This window comes from Lepidochelys kempii, chromosome 24 (assembly GCF_965140285.1).
Source record: "Lepidochelys kempii isolate rLepKem1 chromosome 24, rLepKem1.hap1, whole genome shotgun sequence".
NCBI lineage: Eukaryota > Metazoa > Chordata > Testudines > Cheloniidae > Lepidochelys > Lepidochelys kempii.
Window position 1 is genome coordinate 9,772,376 of NC_136403.1, and position 15,495 is coordinate 9,787,870.

Below are 15,495 nucleotides of genomic sequence, written 5' to 3' on the forward strand. Positions count from 1 at the left end.
AGGTAGATCTCCCATGGGCTCCACACAAGGCACAGAGGGACGTGTGCGTGACAAGACCCAAACCCTGTGTGCTGGTGACACGGACTGATGCTGGAGATGGGCTGCGGGAGGAGTTGCAAAGTTGATTCTCACACAGGACTGGAATAACAGGGGGTGTTGCCAGGCCAGCTTTCTCCTAAGTGAACAGCCAGCTCTTCCCTGACACATGGCAGCTTTGCAATGAGAGAGGTTGAGCCCATAAACATAACTTCACCTGCAACCTAGTCTGTGCTTCTACCCAGGAAACCCAGTGCTCTCCTGCTGAGCCACTTGGTGGTAACTGCAGCTTTAGACCTGCCCCCAAGAGCTCAGTCTAGGTAGACAGGCTCGACAAATAGGGTGGGAGAGGAAACAGGCACTGAAAGCAGAGGTGACTTGCTCAAGGTGGGAGGCAGAGCAGGGACTGGGATCCAGGTCTCCTGATTCCCAGCCCAGTGTCCTCGTTGCTGGAACTCACTGTTTCTCCTTGGCTACCCAGTGCCATGAGCTTTTCTCTCCAAGGGGCTCAGGGACGGGGGCAAAGGGAGCAGGTTTGTTTTGAAGGATTCACTGTAATTCATGTACATGGGAATTCACTGTGTCTTTCTTTCACTCCCCCAGGGAGAATTCAAACAGACCTCGTCCTTCCTGGTGTGACATTGGCCCAGGCTTGGATCCCCCTCTCCTGCCGACGTCCTGCCCCTTGCCCCATGAACTGCTGTAAATGTTCTGTGTGAACTACTGTAACACTGAGATTTTAAGTTTTTTTTTTTTAAGTTACACCTAGTGCCTTTTTAGTCCTCTTCTAGACTCTCCCTGTCCTGTAGATCTGTGGGGCTGGAGTCTTGCCCTCTGCGCTGCAGGCAACTTCGCATAAACCAGCGTTATTTTCCTAAACGACAGATAACAAACCCAGCTGCTGAGCACACCCAGCAGAGGGGCTCCCCTGCTGCTTGCTGGCGTTGCAGATTGCTCACCCTGCTTTGGGGATGTCTGCTAGCACCAGGCTTTCCCAAGGAGGGTGAAATTCAGCCCATGCAGCAGGCCAGCGTGAGGCCTTTGCAGCACCGTAGTGCCACTTAAGCCTATCGGAGGGTTTTATGCTGCCAGAGGTGGCAGGCTGGGGAGCCCTGGTTATGCTAAAGCACTGAATGTAGGGAATGCAAGTATATTTTTGTGACTGTAGAAGATTGTTGTGTGGTCCCCACCGTCACTGCTATACTAGTGTGTCAGGATGTCATCTTTGTGGTGTCTGAACTGGCTGAATTCTACAACTCAACTATATCCCCCCTGCTGTCTGTGTCCCCCCCCATCCCCCACCGAAAAAGTGTCCCCATTTTTCCACTATCTGGTCACCCCAACCTCAGTATGAATGGCAGGAGTCTTGAACCACCACGCATCTGGATCCACTGAGAAATACTTGTAGGGAACGAGCCTGTTGCAGGAAGCGGGAAAGGGGCTGCTGCAAGGCTGCGGTAGATGGTGCCTCATCCGTGGAATCTGTATTTTTCTCTTGCGGGGCTCCAAAGCAGACTGGATCGGTTACCAGGAATAATGGAGGTTGGAATCAAATCCTTCACTTTGTTGGGTCACAGTGTGTAACTACCCTGGCAAGAGCTCTTCAGGAGGCTGTCCTGCAAGCAGAGGCTGTAGGGCCAGACTCCTCTCCCAGCAGCTGGACAGATTTAACTGTGCGGCTGCTTTTTATTACAGTTCAGCAAGAGAAACCTTCCCAGACCTTAACTTGAAAGCCTGCGACACTGTAATAGTCACTTTTAAAACCACTTTAAAATACTTGTGTAATTTTATCTATTTGTAACTGGAAATAAACCCTTTGGTTTGAGTTCAGTCTCCCCGAACATTTGGAAGGAGGAAGGTGGGGCTGGCTTGCTAGGATGTGGAGTGGACTGCAGCTCTCCTGCCCCCTGCTGGTCTGTGGTGGAAGTGGGGGGACTGCACAGTAGTTCTCTGCATCTAACACAGTGGTGACACTCAGACCTCAGTGGTTCAGGAACCAAATTAGCAATCGACAATAGTACTCTTCATGTTTAAACGGTATGACGGGAAATGTTGAGTTTTCATATATTCTTCTCACAGCAAGATGACGGACCAAGTATTTTATCAACTACAATTGGTGGTTAACCTAGTAAAAGCATCCTGATTGGTTGGTGGTTCATCACACGGAGTTTTAACGTCCTGTGCTGCACAGAGCTGCAGGAGACCCAGTAACGAGCCTCTCGTGAACCTGTCTGAGGATCATTGAGATCTAGCAGTTGTGTTGGCACCTGAACTGGGGGCACTGGGACTCTTGACGGATTCAGGTTGAATTCAGCATAGTTTTGGCTGAAAAGAGGGTTGGGGTTTTTTAAAGTCAATGTTTCAGTTTTTTATTTAGGAAGTGTTTATTTTGGCTGAATTAGAAACCAAAATACTTCCTATGTAAAAAACACCAGAACGTGGCTGAATTGAAAAGGAAAACTCAAATTTCACTTGAGCCAACCAAAATGTTTGTTAATCCAGAGCAAGAATTTTTCACTTGGACAACATTTTTTTAAAAAAATTGGATTTGGTTTGACTCCAACCTGATTCTTCCCCAGAATATTTGGTTCAGTCCCCAAATAAAAACATCCATTATTTGCTGAACTCTAGTTAGCAGCACTCTCCCCACCCCTCTGTTCACACAGGTGCTAATGGAAGCCTGGCGGGGAGAACTGGAGGTCTCTGGCTGGGACTGTTCTGGCAGACGTCAGGCCATGTCTACACTAGCACTTATGTCAGCAAAACTTTTGTCACTCGGGGGTGTGAAAAAACACCCCTGAGTGACACAAGTTTTGCTGGCATAAGCACTCATGTGCCCAGCACTCTGTCAGTGGGACATGCTCTCCTGCTGACAGAGCTACCGCCGCTCGTTGGCCTGATTTCCACAGGAGAGCTCTCTCCTGTTGGCATAATGCGGCTACACCATCAATCTTACAGCAGCACAGCTGTGAGCTTGTAAGGGTAGACATGGCTTTAGTAGTAGGTGAGCTTCAGCATGTTCCCTGAAATTTACATCCATGTGTGGAATGAATTTGTGTGTACCAATATGGAGGTGATGTGGGGCTGAGGGGCTCGGAGTGTGGGAGGGGGCTCCAGGCTGGGGCAGAGGGTTAGGGTGTGTGTGTGGGGGGAGGGCTTCGGAGTGCGGGAGGGGATGTGGGCTCCAGCTGGGGGAAGGGGGGGCGGCGCTGGGGATGAGGGGTTTAGGATGTGGGAGGAGGCTCAGGGCTAGAGCAGAGGGTTGGGGCGGGGGGGATGAGGACTCTGGGTGGGGCTGAGGATGAGGTGTTTGGGGTGCACAACAGGGCCCTGTTCTCTACTGGCCCTTAGACACGACCCTCACACACAGCTCTGTGCTGGAGTCCTTGGCTTGACCTGGGGCTGCATGTCGCCTTTCCTGCTGCCATAGGTGCTTGAATCAGAGCAAGTCGGCTCTACTTTGATCCAAACAAGGTTGCAGTGAAGCTGGGGGTTTGGGGGATCCCTATGCAGGAGGTGAGAGGGTAAGGATTGTGTCCCTGTTGTGCCATTCTGGTCAGGACTCCCAGAACCACAAGCCATGGTGTTACCCTTCTGCCTTAGCAAGAGTGAGCTTTGCTGGAGATTATACGGTGTCTCAGCTCCCTGCTCTGCCAGGCTGTCTGTCTCACCAGCAAACGCCTCGAGAATGCCAGCCTTCTCCTTGCCTTGCAGGTAACATTCAGTGAACTGCAGGTCCCCAGAGACGTCTCTGCATCCAGTCCCTCTCCCGGGATGCTCACAGAAATTAAGTTCGCTGTTTCCAAAGAGACTAGGCCCACACCAGCCTGCTCGGCCGTCTGAGGGCTCACTTTATGCTTTGATTTAGTTGGTGTTGGCCCTGCTTTGAGTAGGGGGTTGGACTAGATGACCTCCTGAGGCCCCTTCCAACCCTGATATTCTATGATTCAATAGACCGGCTCAGAGATGGTTGATAGGAAAACTCAGAAGTTTCACAAAGAACAAGATTTGAGGAAAAGAGGTGACTGGTTACAAACAAAGCTCACTGTCTGCTGCCTAAAACTTAATTTTAGCAAGTTATGATCTTTGCCTAAGCAGTTTTCTCTTAGCTCCTGCCTTTCAGGCCAAGAGGATCTGCCATTCACAGGCGCCATCCTATGTCCTCTGAGTGGTGAATAACCAAAAGGGCTTTTTGCCTCCTTGTCTTTGTCTCGAGCCAGGAAGCCTTTGGGGGAGGGGGAACAAACTCAGACCTGGAGCAAGCTCAGCAAGTAGTTTTCTCTGCTGCTTGATGGCTTTGTTTATCTTATATGTAAATGCCCTTTCATTGGGCTCTGCCTGTCATCAAGCCGCTCAGAGGGGAACCCATATTCCCTGGTCTGGGGCAGCCTTGCTATAGGCACTGCCTCCCAAACACAGTGTAAGAACATATTGCCAGCACTCATACATCATTCTTTATATCCACACTCTGCATGCATCACGTGATTTTCAGGACCAGCCTGTCACCTGTTTTTGGATGATACTTTCCATGACACCTTTGATACATATTAGGACAATAGTGTATTGGGGGTAGTGAGTGTGTTAGGCCTAGGGTGAATTACAGGCGAGTGGGCCCTTTGCCAGTGGGCACTGAGGGTCAGACTGGTGGAGAGCTTGGGGATTGCAATCGGGATCTTCTCTTATGGATTCTTATTTTCCCTTTGGAAAGTCTCTAATAAAGGGCCTCATTCCTGGTCCTCTCTGAGGAACAGTCCCAGACCTGGAGAGCCAGTGGGGCTGGGCACCCCAGCCCACAGCAACTGCTTAGCCCCACCCTGCATGGGCTGTTTTTCTACAGCTGTCACTGAGCCCCTTGATGCAAATGAGCAATGAACACAGTGGCTCACCACGCAGCCTTTGACATCACACATGAAGGCTCAGCCAGCCAATCAGCATGGGCTATAAGATGTGAGCGTGTTTCCATGGCAGTCATGGATGGTGCTGCAGACACCCCTGGGGATAAGATGCTGGGGCAGAGCCAGGCACAGAGGCCAGCCCGCTGTGAATGGAGTAACCCGCTCTGAGGTGCAGGCAGAAGCCTGTTCCCTGCTGGTGTATTAAACAACCCTAGTCAGAACCATCTCTGCACCCAGAGCTCCCTTGGGAGGGCAGGTGGGTGAGGGAACTGAGGGACTGGGAGTGAGGACACCTGGGTTCGATGTACAGCTCTGGGAGCAGAGTGGGGTCTAGTGGTTAGAGCACAGGGATCTGGGATGCTGGACTCCTGGGTCTATACTAAGCTCTGGGAGGTGAGTGGGAGTCTAGTGGTTAGAGGGGCTGGACTCTTGCCTTCAGCACTGTAACTGTCAAGAGTAAGGAATCATCCCTCAGTCTGACCCTTGGCTTTCATCTTCTCTCAGCCCCACTGGGAGTCACCCACTTTCCCTGATGACCCTTCCCGGTTCCGTGGAGCTGGTCTTGGTGAAAGGTTCCTAGTTGCTCATTACCTCACATGTAAGAGGCCCTGCCAAATTCATGGTCATAGGATTTTAAAAATCATAAATCTCACCATTTCAGATATTTACATCTGAAATTTCATGGTGGTGTAACCAAGGGGGTCCTGACCCCAACAGGAGGTGGGGGGGGGGGTTGCAAGGCTTTTGTAAGAGTGGGCTCATGGTATTGCCACCCTTACTTCTGTGCTGCTGCTGGCAACGGCATTGTCTTCAGAGCTGGGCAGCCGGAGAGCCACGGCTGCTAGCCGGGCACCCATCTCTGAAGTCAGCGCTGCCGCCAGCAGCAGCACAGAAGTAAGGGTGGCTTGGTAGCGTATTGCTGCTGGTGGGGCAATGTCTTCAGCGTTGGGCGCCTTGTCAGCAGCCACTGCTCCCCGGCCACCCAGCTCTGAAGGCAGTGTAGATGTAAGGGTGGCAATACTGCGCCCTCCCACAATAGCCTTGCAACACCCCCCTTCCCCCAAGTTGGTCCTTTTGGGTTGGAACCTCCAGTTTGAGAAACACTGGTCTCCCCTGTGAAATCTGTATAGTATAGGGTAAAAGGACACAAAAGACCAGATTTCAGGGGGAGGGAGAGCAGATGTCACGGTCAATGACATTTTTCATGGCTGTGAATTTGATAGGGCCCTACCCATACAATCTCCTACCCTTTGGCTCCACTTCTGCTCCTGCTTCGAGCCCACGCTCCCCCTCCCAGCCAGCCCATGCTGGTGTCTGATGCTCTGGGAAGCCAGAGGGGCAGGAGTTGCCATAGGCCAGGCCAGAGGAGATGGAGGCTGGGAGCGGGGATCCCAGCAGAGTGGAGGTCTGGGAGCTGGGGAGAGGCAGGAGCTGTGATAGCCTAGGCCGGAGGAGATGGAGGCCAGGGTGAGAATCTCAGCTGAGGGGAAGCTGGAGGTCAGAGGGGAAGGAGCTGCCATTGGCTGGGCCAGAGAAGATGGAGGCTAGGATGGGGCTGGGTCTCTGGGAGGAGCTACCCAGAGACAAAGACCTAGATGAGGGTTTCAGCGGTTCAGCATTCCCAGGAACTCACACAAGAACTGGCCTTTCCCTCTTTAAGGCAGGGGCTGCAGCAGCTTGCTGGAGCTGACATGGCCTCACAGAGCAGTGAGGGCATCATCAAGCTGTCGAGGGAGGAGCTGGAGGCCCTGAAAGCTGCCTTTGAGGAGGGGAACCTCACTGGCGTGGCCTCCAGGCTGCAGGAGATGCTGGAGTCGCTGGAGAGCATCCAGCTGGACATGGGCATCACGGGCGAGACTGGCGCTGGGAAGTCATCCTTTGTCAATGCCCTGCGGGGCCTGGGCGATGAGGATGTAGGTGCTGCCCGCACCGGTGTGGTGGAGACCACCAGGGAGCCGACTCCATACCAGCATCCCCGGTACCCCAACGTGACTATCTGGGACCTGCCAGGGATCGGCACACCCGATTTCCACCCTGACAGCTACCTGGAGCAGGTCGGCTTCTCGCACTACGACATCTTCTTTATCATCGCCTCGCACTGCTTCACCGCCAACCATGCTGCTCTGGCCCGCCACATCCAAGCCATGGACAAGAGCTTCTACTTTGTCCGCTCTAAGGTGGACGTGGACCTGGATTCCTCCCTCAAGCGCCGGCCATCCAGCTACAGCGAGGTTGGGGTGCTGCAGGAGATCCGGCAGAACTGCCTGGAGGGTCTGCAGGCCCAAGGCATCCGCTCACCCCAGGTCTTCCTCCTCTCGGCCTTTGATCTCAGCAAATACGACTTCCATCTCCTGGGGGAGACGCTGGAGAGGGAGCTGAGCTACCACAAGCGGCATGCCTTCCTGATGGCCCTGCCCAACATCTCCTTGCACATCCTGGAGAAGAAAAAGGCAGCAATGTTGGAACACATGTGGCTGGTCTCCACCGTGGCCTGCGGTATCCATGCCACGCCCATCCCAGGGCTCCTGATCTCCTGCGATGTGGATGTCCTGGCCAGGACCTTGCAAGGTTACTGCAAGGGCTTTGGCCTGGACGATGACTCTCTGGAGAAGCTGGCAGCACAAATGGGGCAGCCGGTAGAGCAGATGAAGGCCGTGATCAAGTCTCCATTGGCCAAGGAGATCTCCAACATCCTGGTGGTGCAGTTGTTGCTACAGGCAGGCAGTGAGGCACCTAAGCTAGCCAAAGAGGTGCTGAGCTCTGTCCCGCTGCTGGGCTCGCTTGCATCCGGAGCACTGTCTTTTGCCACCACATACAAGATGCTGAGGAGCTTTGTGAATGCGGTGGCTGCTGATGCCCAGAGGGTGCTTATTAAAGCCTTCAACTTGGATGCTAAGAAGTGAGCCAGAAAAGAGGAGGAGAGAGAGATTGAAACACCTTCTATGATCAAAATCTCATGCCAGGTGCAGACAGGATCCTGGCATCTCCTGGAAATCCCCTGAGCTTCCTACCTGATGTCAGAATTTCATTCCTGAGCTGGATATAAAATCCATGATTGAATTTCTAAAGTTTCTGCTGCATTTGTTACTTTGCTATTTAAATGTCAAATATCAGAGCTGATTCTGCTGTCACTGACACTGGTGCAAATCAAGGGTGTGTGTGTGTGTGTGGGGTATACCAGGAGTAACTCTGTTGTAAATACTTCACTGTAAACCAAAAGTAAGTCAGTCTTAAATGTGTCATCATAAACTGTGGGTAATTCCATTATAAATAGATACTTCATTGTAAACTAGTCATAACTCTGTTGTAAATACACGACTGTAAACCAAGAGTAACACAGATGTCAATACTCTGTTGCAAACCAAGGGTAAATCTACTGTATACCAGGAGTAATGCTGGTATGAACCAGGAGTAACTCTTGTACATACAGTATATTGTTATAACCTGGGGTAACCCCATTATAACTAAATGGTTTATTGTAAACTGGATGTGATTTTACTGTAACTACTCCATTGTAAACGGGATGTAACTCTGTTGTAAACCAGAAGCTGTAAATATTCTGGGCCAAAACCTCAGCTGGGGCAAATTGGGGGAAAGCTCTACTGAAGTCACTGGGCTGTGTGGCCTAGTGGACTGAAAACTAGAGTTTTATTCCCAGCTCTGCTGCGGCGTGACCATGGGCAAGTCACTTCCCCTCCCAGTGTCTGTTTCCCAACCTGTAGAATGGGAATAATGATGCTGACCTCCTTTGTAAGGAACTTTTTGAGATCTACTGATGTAAGAGCTAGTGATTACTAGCATAGAAAATAACAAGAAGTGAGGATCTGGTCAGGCATTGTAAACCAGGAGTAACTCCAGTGTAAATGAGTAGTAACCACTCTGAAATGGCAGTAAAGCCAGAGTACAGTATGTCAGAATCAAGGCAGTCCTTTCTTTTGGGGACAGGAGAGTGGGTGAAAATGAAGTAAAGTTCTGTGACCCCACAATTAATTAGCAAAACTTAAATATGTCCTTAGCTTTCATATTGCTGTAATGAACAGTATCGAAGCAAAGTCCAGTCTACAGTGTAGAGGTAGGAGTGTGGTCTAAGGGTTAGGGTAGATAGATTGATTATCAGGACTCTGGGGTTCTACTCTCAGCCCTGGGAGGTAGTGAGGGTTAGTGATTAGTGCAAGAAAGTGGGATTCAGGACTCCTGGGTTTGCTTCCTTCCCCACTCTACCACTTCCTCATGTAGGAGAGTCACTCTATCTCTTTGTGCCCTGTTTAACTCTTTAGGAGAAATGGGGATAATTTTCATATTTACCCAGCTCTCTAATGTGTTTTAAGATCGTCAGAGGAACGTCCGTGTTGTTAATATATACCATGCAATGAAAGTCCCCTTAGTTAGTTCCTGCCTAGGGCTTTGGCCCAGCCACCCTGGGAGGATCTGTATGAGTTTAACCCCAGACATTCACTTGGGATCAGAGTTGGTCGAGAAATGGACTTTCCCCTCCTGTGGGGAAATTCTGAGATTTTGAAACAACCTACCTAGGCAATTTATTCCAGTGCTTAATCACCCTGACAGTTAAGAATTTTTTCCTAATGTCCAACCTAAACCTCCCTTGCTGCAATTTAAGCCCATTGCCTCTTGTCCCAGCCTCAGAGATTAAGAAAAACAACCTTTTCCCCTCCTCCTTGTAACAACCTTTTACGTGCTTGAAAACTGTTATGTCCCCTCTCAATCTTCTATTTTCCAGACTAAACAAACCCAATTTTTTCAATCTTCCCTCATAAGTCATCTGTTTGCCATGGAAGGTGCTCAGGTGCTACGGGGCAGGGACTAGTATTTGTTCTTTGTTTGTACAGCCCCTAGCACAGTGGGGTCCTGCTCTATGACTGAAGCTCCTAGGTGGTAGCATAATACAAATCATTAATAATGGTGATGGGAGGCAGTACGAATGCCTTACGTTGTGTAAGCCTACCAGAGGCTGGGCCAGGTCAATCAGGGTTGTACTGTCTACGCACATTCCCAAAGCATGTACTCAGCAAAACTGCTAGCTATGAATTTTCTCCTGTGTAATCGCTTTGCAGACTCAGTTTGACAACTCCTCTTCATTTGCTTTCTCAACAATTACAGAGAAGGTTATTGTCACATTTCAGGGCAACTGCACCTGGATTCTCCCTCGATGGTCCCTCGAGGGCAACTGCTCTAGCATTCTGCATCCTCAGCCACCACCTCTCTTGGTCAGAGACCTGCATCTCTCTCTGTCCTGACCAGGGTATTTCCAGGCTGCTCCATTCCCTGCTTACACTGTGATATCCCCAGCATGCCAGACTGCCTAACCAGGCCAGCGTCTTTGCTTTGTTTTCTCTTCGAGGGCTATGAACAACTGTAATTGCCAGCAGTCACATGTTATCAGATTGCTCTTTACAAGCAAGTACATTTATTGGTAAGATGAAAGCATTGCAGAGAAAGACGTATCAAACCAACACAAGTTCCTATATGTATGTGTCAGTTGTTGTGTGTACACCCCATTTCTGTGGCCCAATTTTCATTAAACCAGCTTTCCTCTATTCAACTTCAGTGGGCTCAGTCCATCACTTTAACATGAAATGAACCAATCAGCCCTTAAGCTCCAGGGCCTGCAGTCTTCTTGTGTCCCCCTATCAGTTCCCTGGAGTCAGCTAGGCCTGCGGCTGTTTCCTCTTCATCACTGCAGACCTTTCTGTTCTTTCATAGCTGGGCTTGTTTTCCTTACGGGGCCCAGCTGTGGGTTTGTCTCCATGAGTGGCAGTTCTGGCAGCGGTACTGGGGTGTGGTCAGCCTGGTTGCCTGGGAACAGGGAAGGCTCTCTTCTGCCTGTGTCCTGTCTGGGGTTTGTAAACTTCAGGACAGCGTGCAGAAAAATTTCCAGCCACCTGTCAGGCTTATGGGACATCAGTAGGCCAAAGTCCTTTCAACCCTTTGCAGGAAGGATTGGGGCCCCTCTTGGACAGAAGGTCTTGTCTGTTTGCTGGATCAGAAAGAAGGTCCTGAGCCAGTTGAAACTCAGATTATTTATCCACCAGTCCTTTCTTTGTCTGTTGGTCTCTGGAGAATCCAGTTTGAACTAGTATCTGGAGCCTCCCCAGGTGATGGTACCTCTCTAGAGGCGTTAATCTGAATGAATTTGCCTAATCACGCCCTGTAACGGGGTTCACTCACCACTCTGGAGCTTCCTGCTGGTTGTCTTGGGAATTAGCTCTGCATGTTAGTGCGCAATCTTTGGGTGGTGCCTTGCTGCCATCACTCCTGCTCTAGGACCCAGGTCTCTCCAAGGACCACAGTGTCCTCTTCAGTGACACAGCCCTCCGGCTGTGCCACGCACTGTGCTCCCTCTTCCGGGAGTCCGCTGGTCAGCCACTTCCCCTAGTGGCTACTGCAGCGAATTGTCTGGCCACTTCCTCGTGGCCCCAGTATCCTCCTTGCCCTTGCCTCAGGACTGCAACCTGCAAACCCCAGCAGCCAGCCAGGAGCTATCTGTCGCTCCCCCAGTCCCTGCTAGCGGCACTGCTCTGTCCAGGGTGCTGGCAGTTCTCTCAGCCTTCCAGAGACACAGTTCTTCCTTCCTGGGGACCCAGCAGAGAACTGCCTTCCTCTACCCTGCAGCTCCCTTTTTATATGGGCCTTCTTGGCTCCTCCCTTCAGCCCTTCTCTGATTGGCTGCCTCCTGCACAGTGTCCCTAGGGCTCTATTAACCCCTTAGAGCCCAGTGTGGGGTAGGCACCCCATCACCTCCCCCCTACTTTTCTTAGTTCCTGGAGGAGCTGTGGTCACCCTCCCCCACAGAACTACACACAGTCTGTGGCCTGCAATGATACACAAAATAAGATCTCCCAAAGACAGTGCAGAAAATTGCCACATCACAGTTAGAGCTAGAGCTTCGTGAAAATCAGAATTTCACATCCCATGTGAAATTCTGATCTTTCAACCTTTTGTCCTGAAAAATCAAAATATTGACATTTTCCAGGAAAAATAAATGTCTCAACGTTCCCAGATCAAAATGATTCATCTCTGTTTGTTGAACTGAATCGCGGGGATTCATTTGGAGTCAGTTCAATATTGAACATCAGCTGCCAATGGTGCCAGGGTGCACGGTGGAAGTTGTAGTTTAGGGATATTATTTTGACCCCATTCAGCTGGATGGGCAATAGATTAGGAACAGAGAAGTCCCTTAGTTGATTTTTGATGCCATTTGGTATGTGTACGGGGGGGTGGAGGGGAGAGGTAATGAAAAAATTAAAAATAAAACAAAACCATTTTTGTTTCAATGTTTTTTCCATCAAAAATAGAAAATTCCTGTGACAAATTTCAGATAAAATTGTCTCATTCGAATTCCCATAGAAATAACATTAGATTTTTCATCTCTAGGCTGCTTTATCCCCGGTGAGCGCTAGGCCTGTAGACAGCCGAGATGTAATGCATGGCAGATTATTGCTGCAGATCCTAAGGGCCAAGTCAATGTTTCCCAAATTCAGTGTTGCCAGCTCTAACGATTTTAGCATGGGCCTCATGGCATTTTTGTCATTCTTCATAAAGCTCTAGCTCCCCGAGTCAGCTCATTAGGTGTGAATCTCAGCTCTCATTAAAAATAGATAGGGATTCCAGTTTCCAGTCAGCTCTATCCTGCAGGAAATTCTGAAAATTCACACCACAAAAATTAATCCCAAAACGTAACCAAAACAATTGAAACTAAAATTTCCTGTGGAACAGGAATTCCAAAATTTTGTTCAGAAAAAGTCAAAATGACATTTTGTTCTGATTCTTTCATATTGTTTCCGAAGCTCCCAAGGCGTCCTGGCATCAGGAATGTGGGCCTGCGGCTGAGTCTGCCTCTGGGCAATCTAACAAGTGCAGCTGGCCTGTAGTAGGCTGCCTGATTGATTGCTGGGAAGAGTCCGCAGACTGGCTCTTAAACCCAGCAGCAGCTGTTCAGTGCATTCACCCACAGCTGTGATAGCTCCTACCCCTGCTTGTTCCTAGCCTTAATCCTGCCTTCCTTTGCTCCAGGTAACCTGGCCCTGACCCTTGCTCTGGTGTTTGGCCTCTGCCTATGACCCTGGGCTCCTGTTTCTAATGCCTCTGTCCTCTCTAACCACTGGGCCTGGTCACAGCCACCATGTGCCCCAGCAGCCTGCAAGGCAAGAGCCTGGGAGCTGGAATTCCTAGGGCTTCCAGGCTACTGAGGATCTGGGAATGTGGAAGGCCTGGGGTCTCCTGTAATGGAGCAGCCAGCCAGGTGGGCTGCCCCAGAGGTGGGGAGCCAGGCAGGCTGCTGAGAAGCAGGGAGTCCGAAGCAGGGAACAATTTTCTGATGAAAATTTCTCATGGAAGAAGTTGGTTTTGCGGAAAGTGACTGTTTGGTCTGAATGTCATCCCAGTGGGAAATCCCCACCAGCTCCAGTCTCCAGCCTTCACAGTTGCAGAGAAAACCTTCTACTGCGGCCTGTGCGTGCCCTAAAGGCTCAGAAACCAGCAGGCCTAGAGAGAGATTCCCATGTCGCCTGTTCAAACAAATCTCATGGTTTTTCAGCCAGTCTCATGATTTTTCTTTTCAAAGGTCTGATGCGAGAGTCTTGAGTGACTGGGGTTCGTGAAGCTGCAAATATTTGGCAGCTGAGCTTCCATTTCGGAAAACGAGAACACTCCTGCCCCTCTCCCATCCCCTGCGCCATATACTGTGCATTCATACATTACCCTTACCCCTTCTGCCCTAGCCCTTTGGACATGCCCCTCGCTTTAGTAAATGATCCTGTAATTCTTCATGCCCTGACCCCCTCTCCTGCTTCCTCACACACTTTGATGAAATAGTCACAAAGATTGGTATGCTCGGAATTAGCACCCATTGAAATGCATGGGGCAGTTCCTCCCTTAGTTACTGTTTCAGGCTCTCTGCAGACCCAAGCAGATGTCCCCGCACTGGGTAAACTTGGGTCACATTGTCTAGGTTTTCAGCACAGTTGGAACAGCAGGAAGCTGTTTATTTAAATACAAACTGAGACTCTGCAGAACAATTATGAGGGTTCTCTGCACCTCCAGCCTCCAAGATCCCTAGGTGGGTGTGATATACCAGGGTACAATCTAGACTAATGAGTAGCTGTGTCACCCCTGCCCTGAAACTCTCGGTGCCTCTTCTAATGCCTTGCTGAAGTAGCTCCCACCTGGGCTGCTCACAAACAGCCTTCCAGCATGCAAGCCATGCCCTGAGTGTCAACTTTTTCTGTCTTTCAATAAGAACCGGTTCGCTCTTGCACAGCATGTCTTATCCGCAGATCTCCCCGCACTTCCCAAAAGGGATCAGTGTTGTCATCCCAATTTACAGGAAAAAAAAAAAAAACGCATCAAGAAGGGAAGAAAGTTCTGCAACTGCAGCCTACCAGCCACACTCGGGTTACACTCTGGCTCTCACCAGCCTCAGTTATACTGCAGAGTGACCCCAACACACTCCCCGATTTCTTCCCAGAAATGAATCATAGAATCATAGAATATCAGAGTTGGAAGGGACCTCTGGACGTCATCTAGTCCAACCCCCTGCCCAGAGCAGGACCAATCCCCAACTAAATCATCCCAGCCAGGGCTTTGTCAAGCCTGACCTTAAAAACTTCTAATGAAGGGGATTCTACCACTCCCTAGGTAACGCATTCCACTGTTTCACCACCCTCCTAGTGAAAAAGTTTTTCCTAATATCCAACCTAAATCTCCCCCACTGCAACTTGAGACCATTACTCCTTGTCCTGTCATCTGCTATCACTAAGAATAGTGTAGATCCATCCTCTTTGGATCCACCTTTCAGGTAGTTAAAAGCAGCTATCAAATCCCCCCTCATTCTTCTCTTCCGTAGACTAAACAATCCCAGTTCCCCCAGCCTCTCCTCATAAGTCATGTGTTACAGACCCCTAATCATTTTTGTTCCCCTTCGTTAGACTCCCTCCAATTTCTCCACATCCTTCTTGTAGTGTGGGGCCCAAAACTGGACACAGTACTCCAGATGAGGCCTCACCAATGTTGAATAGAGGGGAACAATCACGTCCCTCGATCTGCTGGCAATGCCCCTACTTATACAGCCCAAAATGCCATTGGCCTTCTTGGCAACAGCAAGCCAATGGATGTCCTGTACTACCCAGCCCTCTCCTGGAAAGTGCAAAATATTTTAAGTCTATTATTCCTTAAAGGGAATAATATGCTGGTTTATCATTTGAAATAGGTATTCAGACATTTCAATTTAAACATAATTCAATCAGATAAAACAGTAAAACAAGTTTATTAACTACAAAGAGGTGGATTTTAAGTGAGTACAAGTAATGAGCTAGCATCCAGAGTAGTAGGGAGTCTGACCATACCTCTATTACTCTAGGGCAACCCGGCCAAAGTGGAGGGGGTACTGCAGCTATAAGGCACAAGGGCTGGCACCCCGAATGCACTGCTGCAAAACTCTCCTGCCAAATAAGCCACACAAAGCAGAATAAACCAGGAAACTGAGCACAGACTCATGCATCGGTCTCACCAACGCTCACAACCCAGGGTAGCACAGGATGAAAAACGG

The 15,495-nt window shown here is 49.8% G+C and overlaps 2 protein-coding genes across 2 annotated transcripts in view; both read left to right on the forward strand.

The window, feature by feature from the left end:
• Positions 1-1,861, forward strand: part of F11R (F11 receptor) — a 49,061-nt gene extending 47,200 nt beyond the window's left edge. Inside the window, exon 10 of the mRNA XM_073323465.2 lies at positions 640-1,861. Within this exon, the coding sequence (XP_073179566.1) occupies positions 640-675 (36 nt within the window). The 3' untranslated portion in view covers positions 676-1,861. The remainder of the gene's footprint in view (positions 1-639) is intronic.
• A 4,007-nt stretch (positions 1,862-5,868) lies between these two features.
• LOC140902765 (interferon-inducible GTPase 5) lies at positions 5,869-8,095 on the forward strand. Its single transcript, XM_073323206.2, has one exon. The coding sequence runs from the start codon at positions 6,527-6,529 to the stop codon at positions 7,832-7,834; it is 1,308 nt and encodes a 435-aa protein (XP_073179307.1). The 5' UTR covers positions 5,869-6,526; the 3' UTR covers positions 7,835-8,095.
• The last annotated feature ends 7,400 nt before the right edge of the window (positions 8,096-15,495 follow it).

Excerpts from the sequence above, each read along its gene's own strand:
- LOC140902765 (XM_073323206.2), top strand. The coding sequence starts at position 6,527 with ATGAGGGTTTCAGCGGTTCAGCATTCCCAGGAACTCACACAAGAACTG.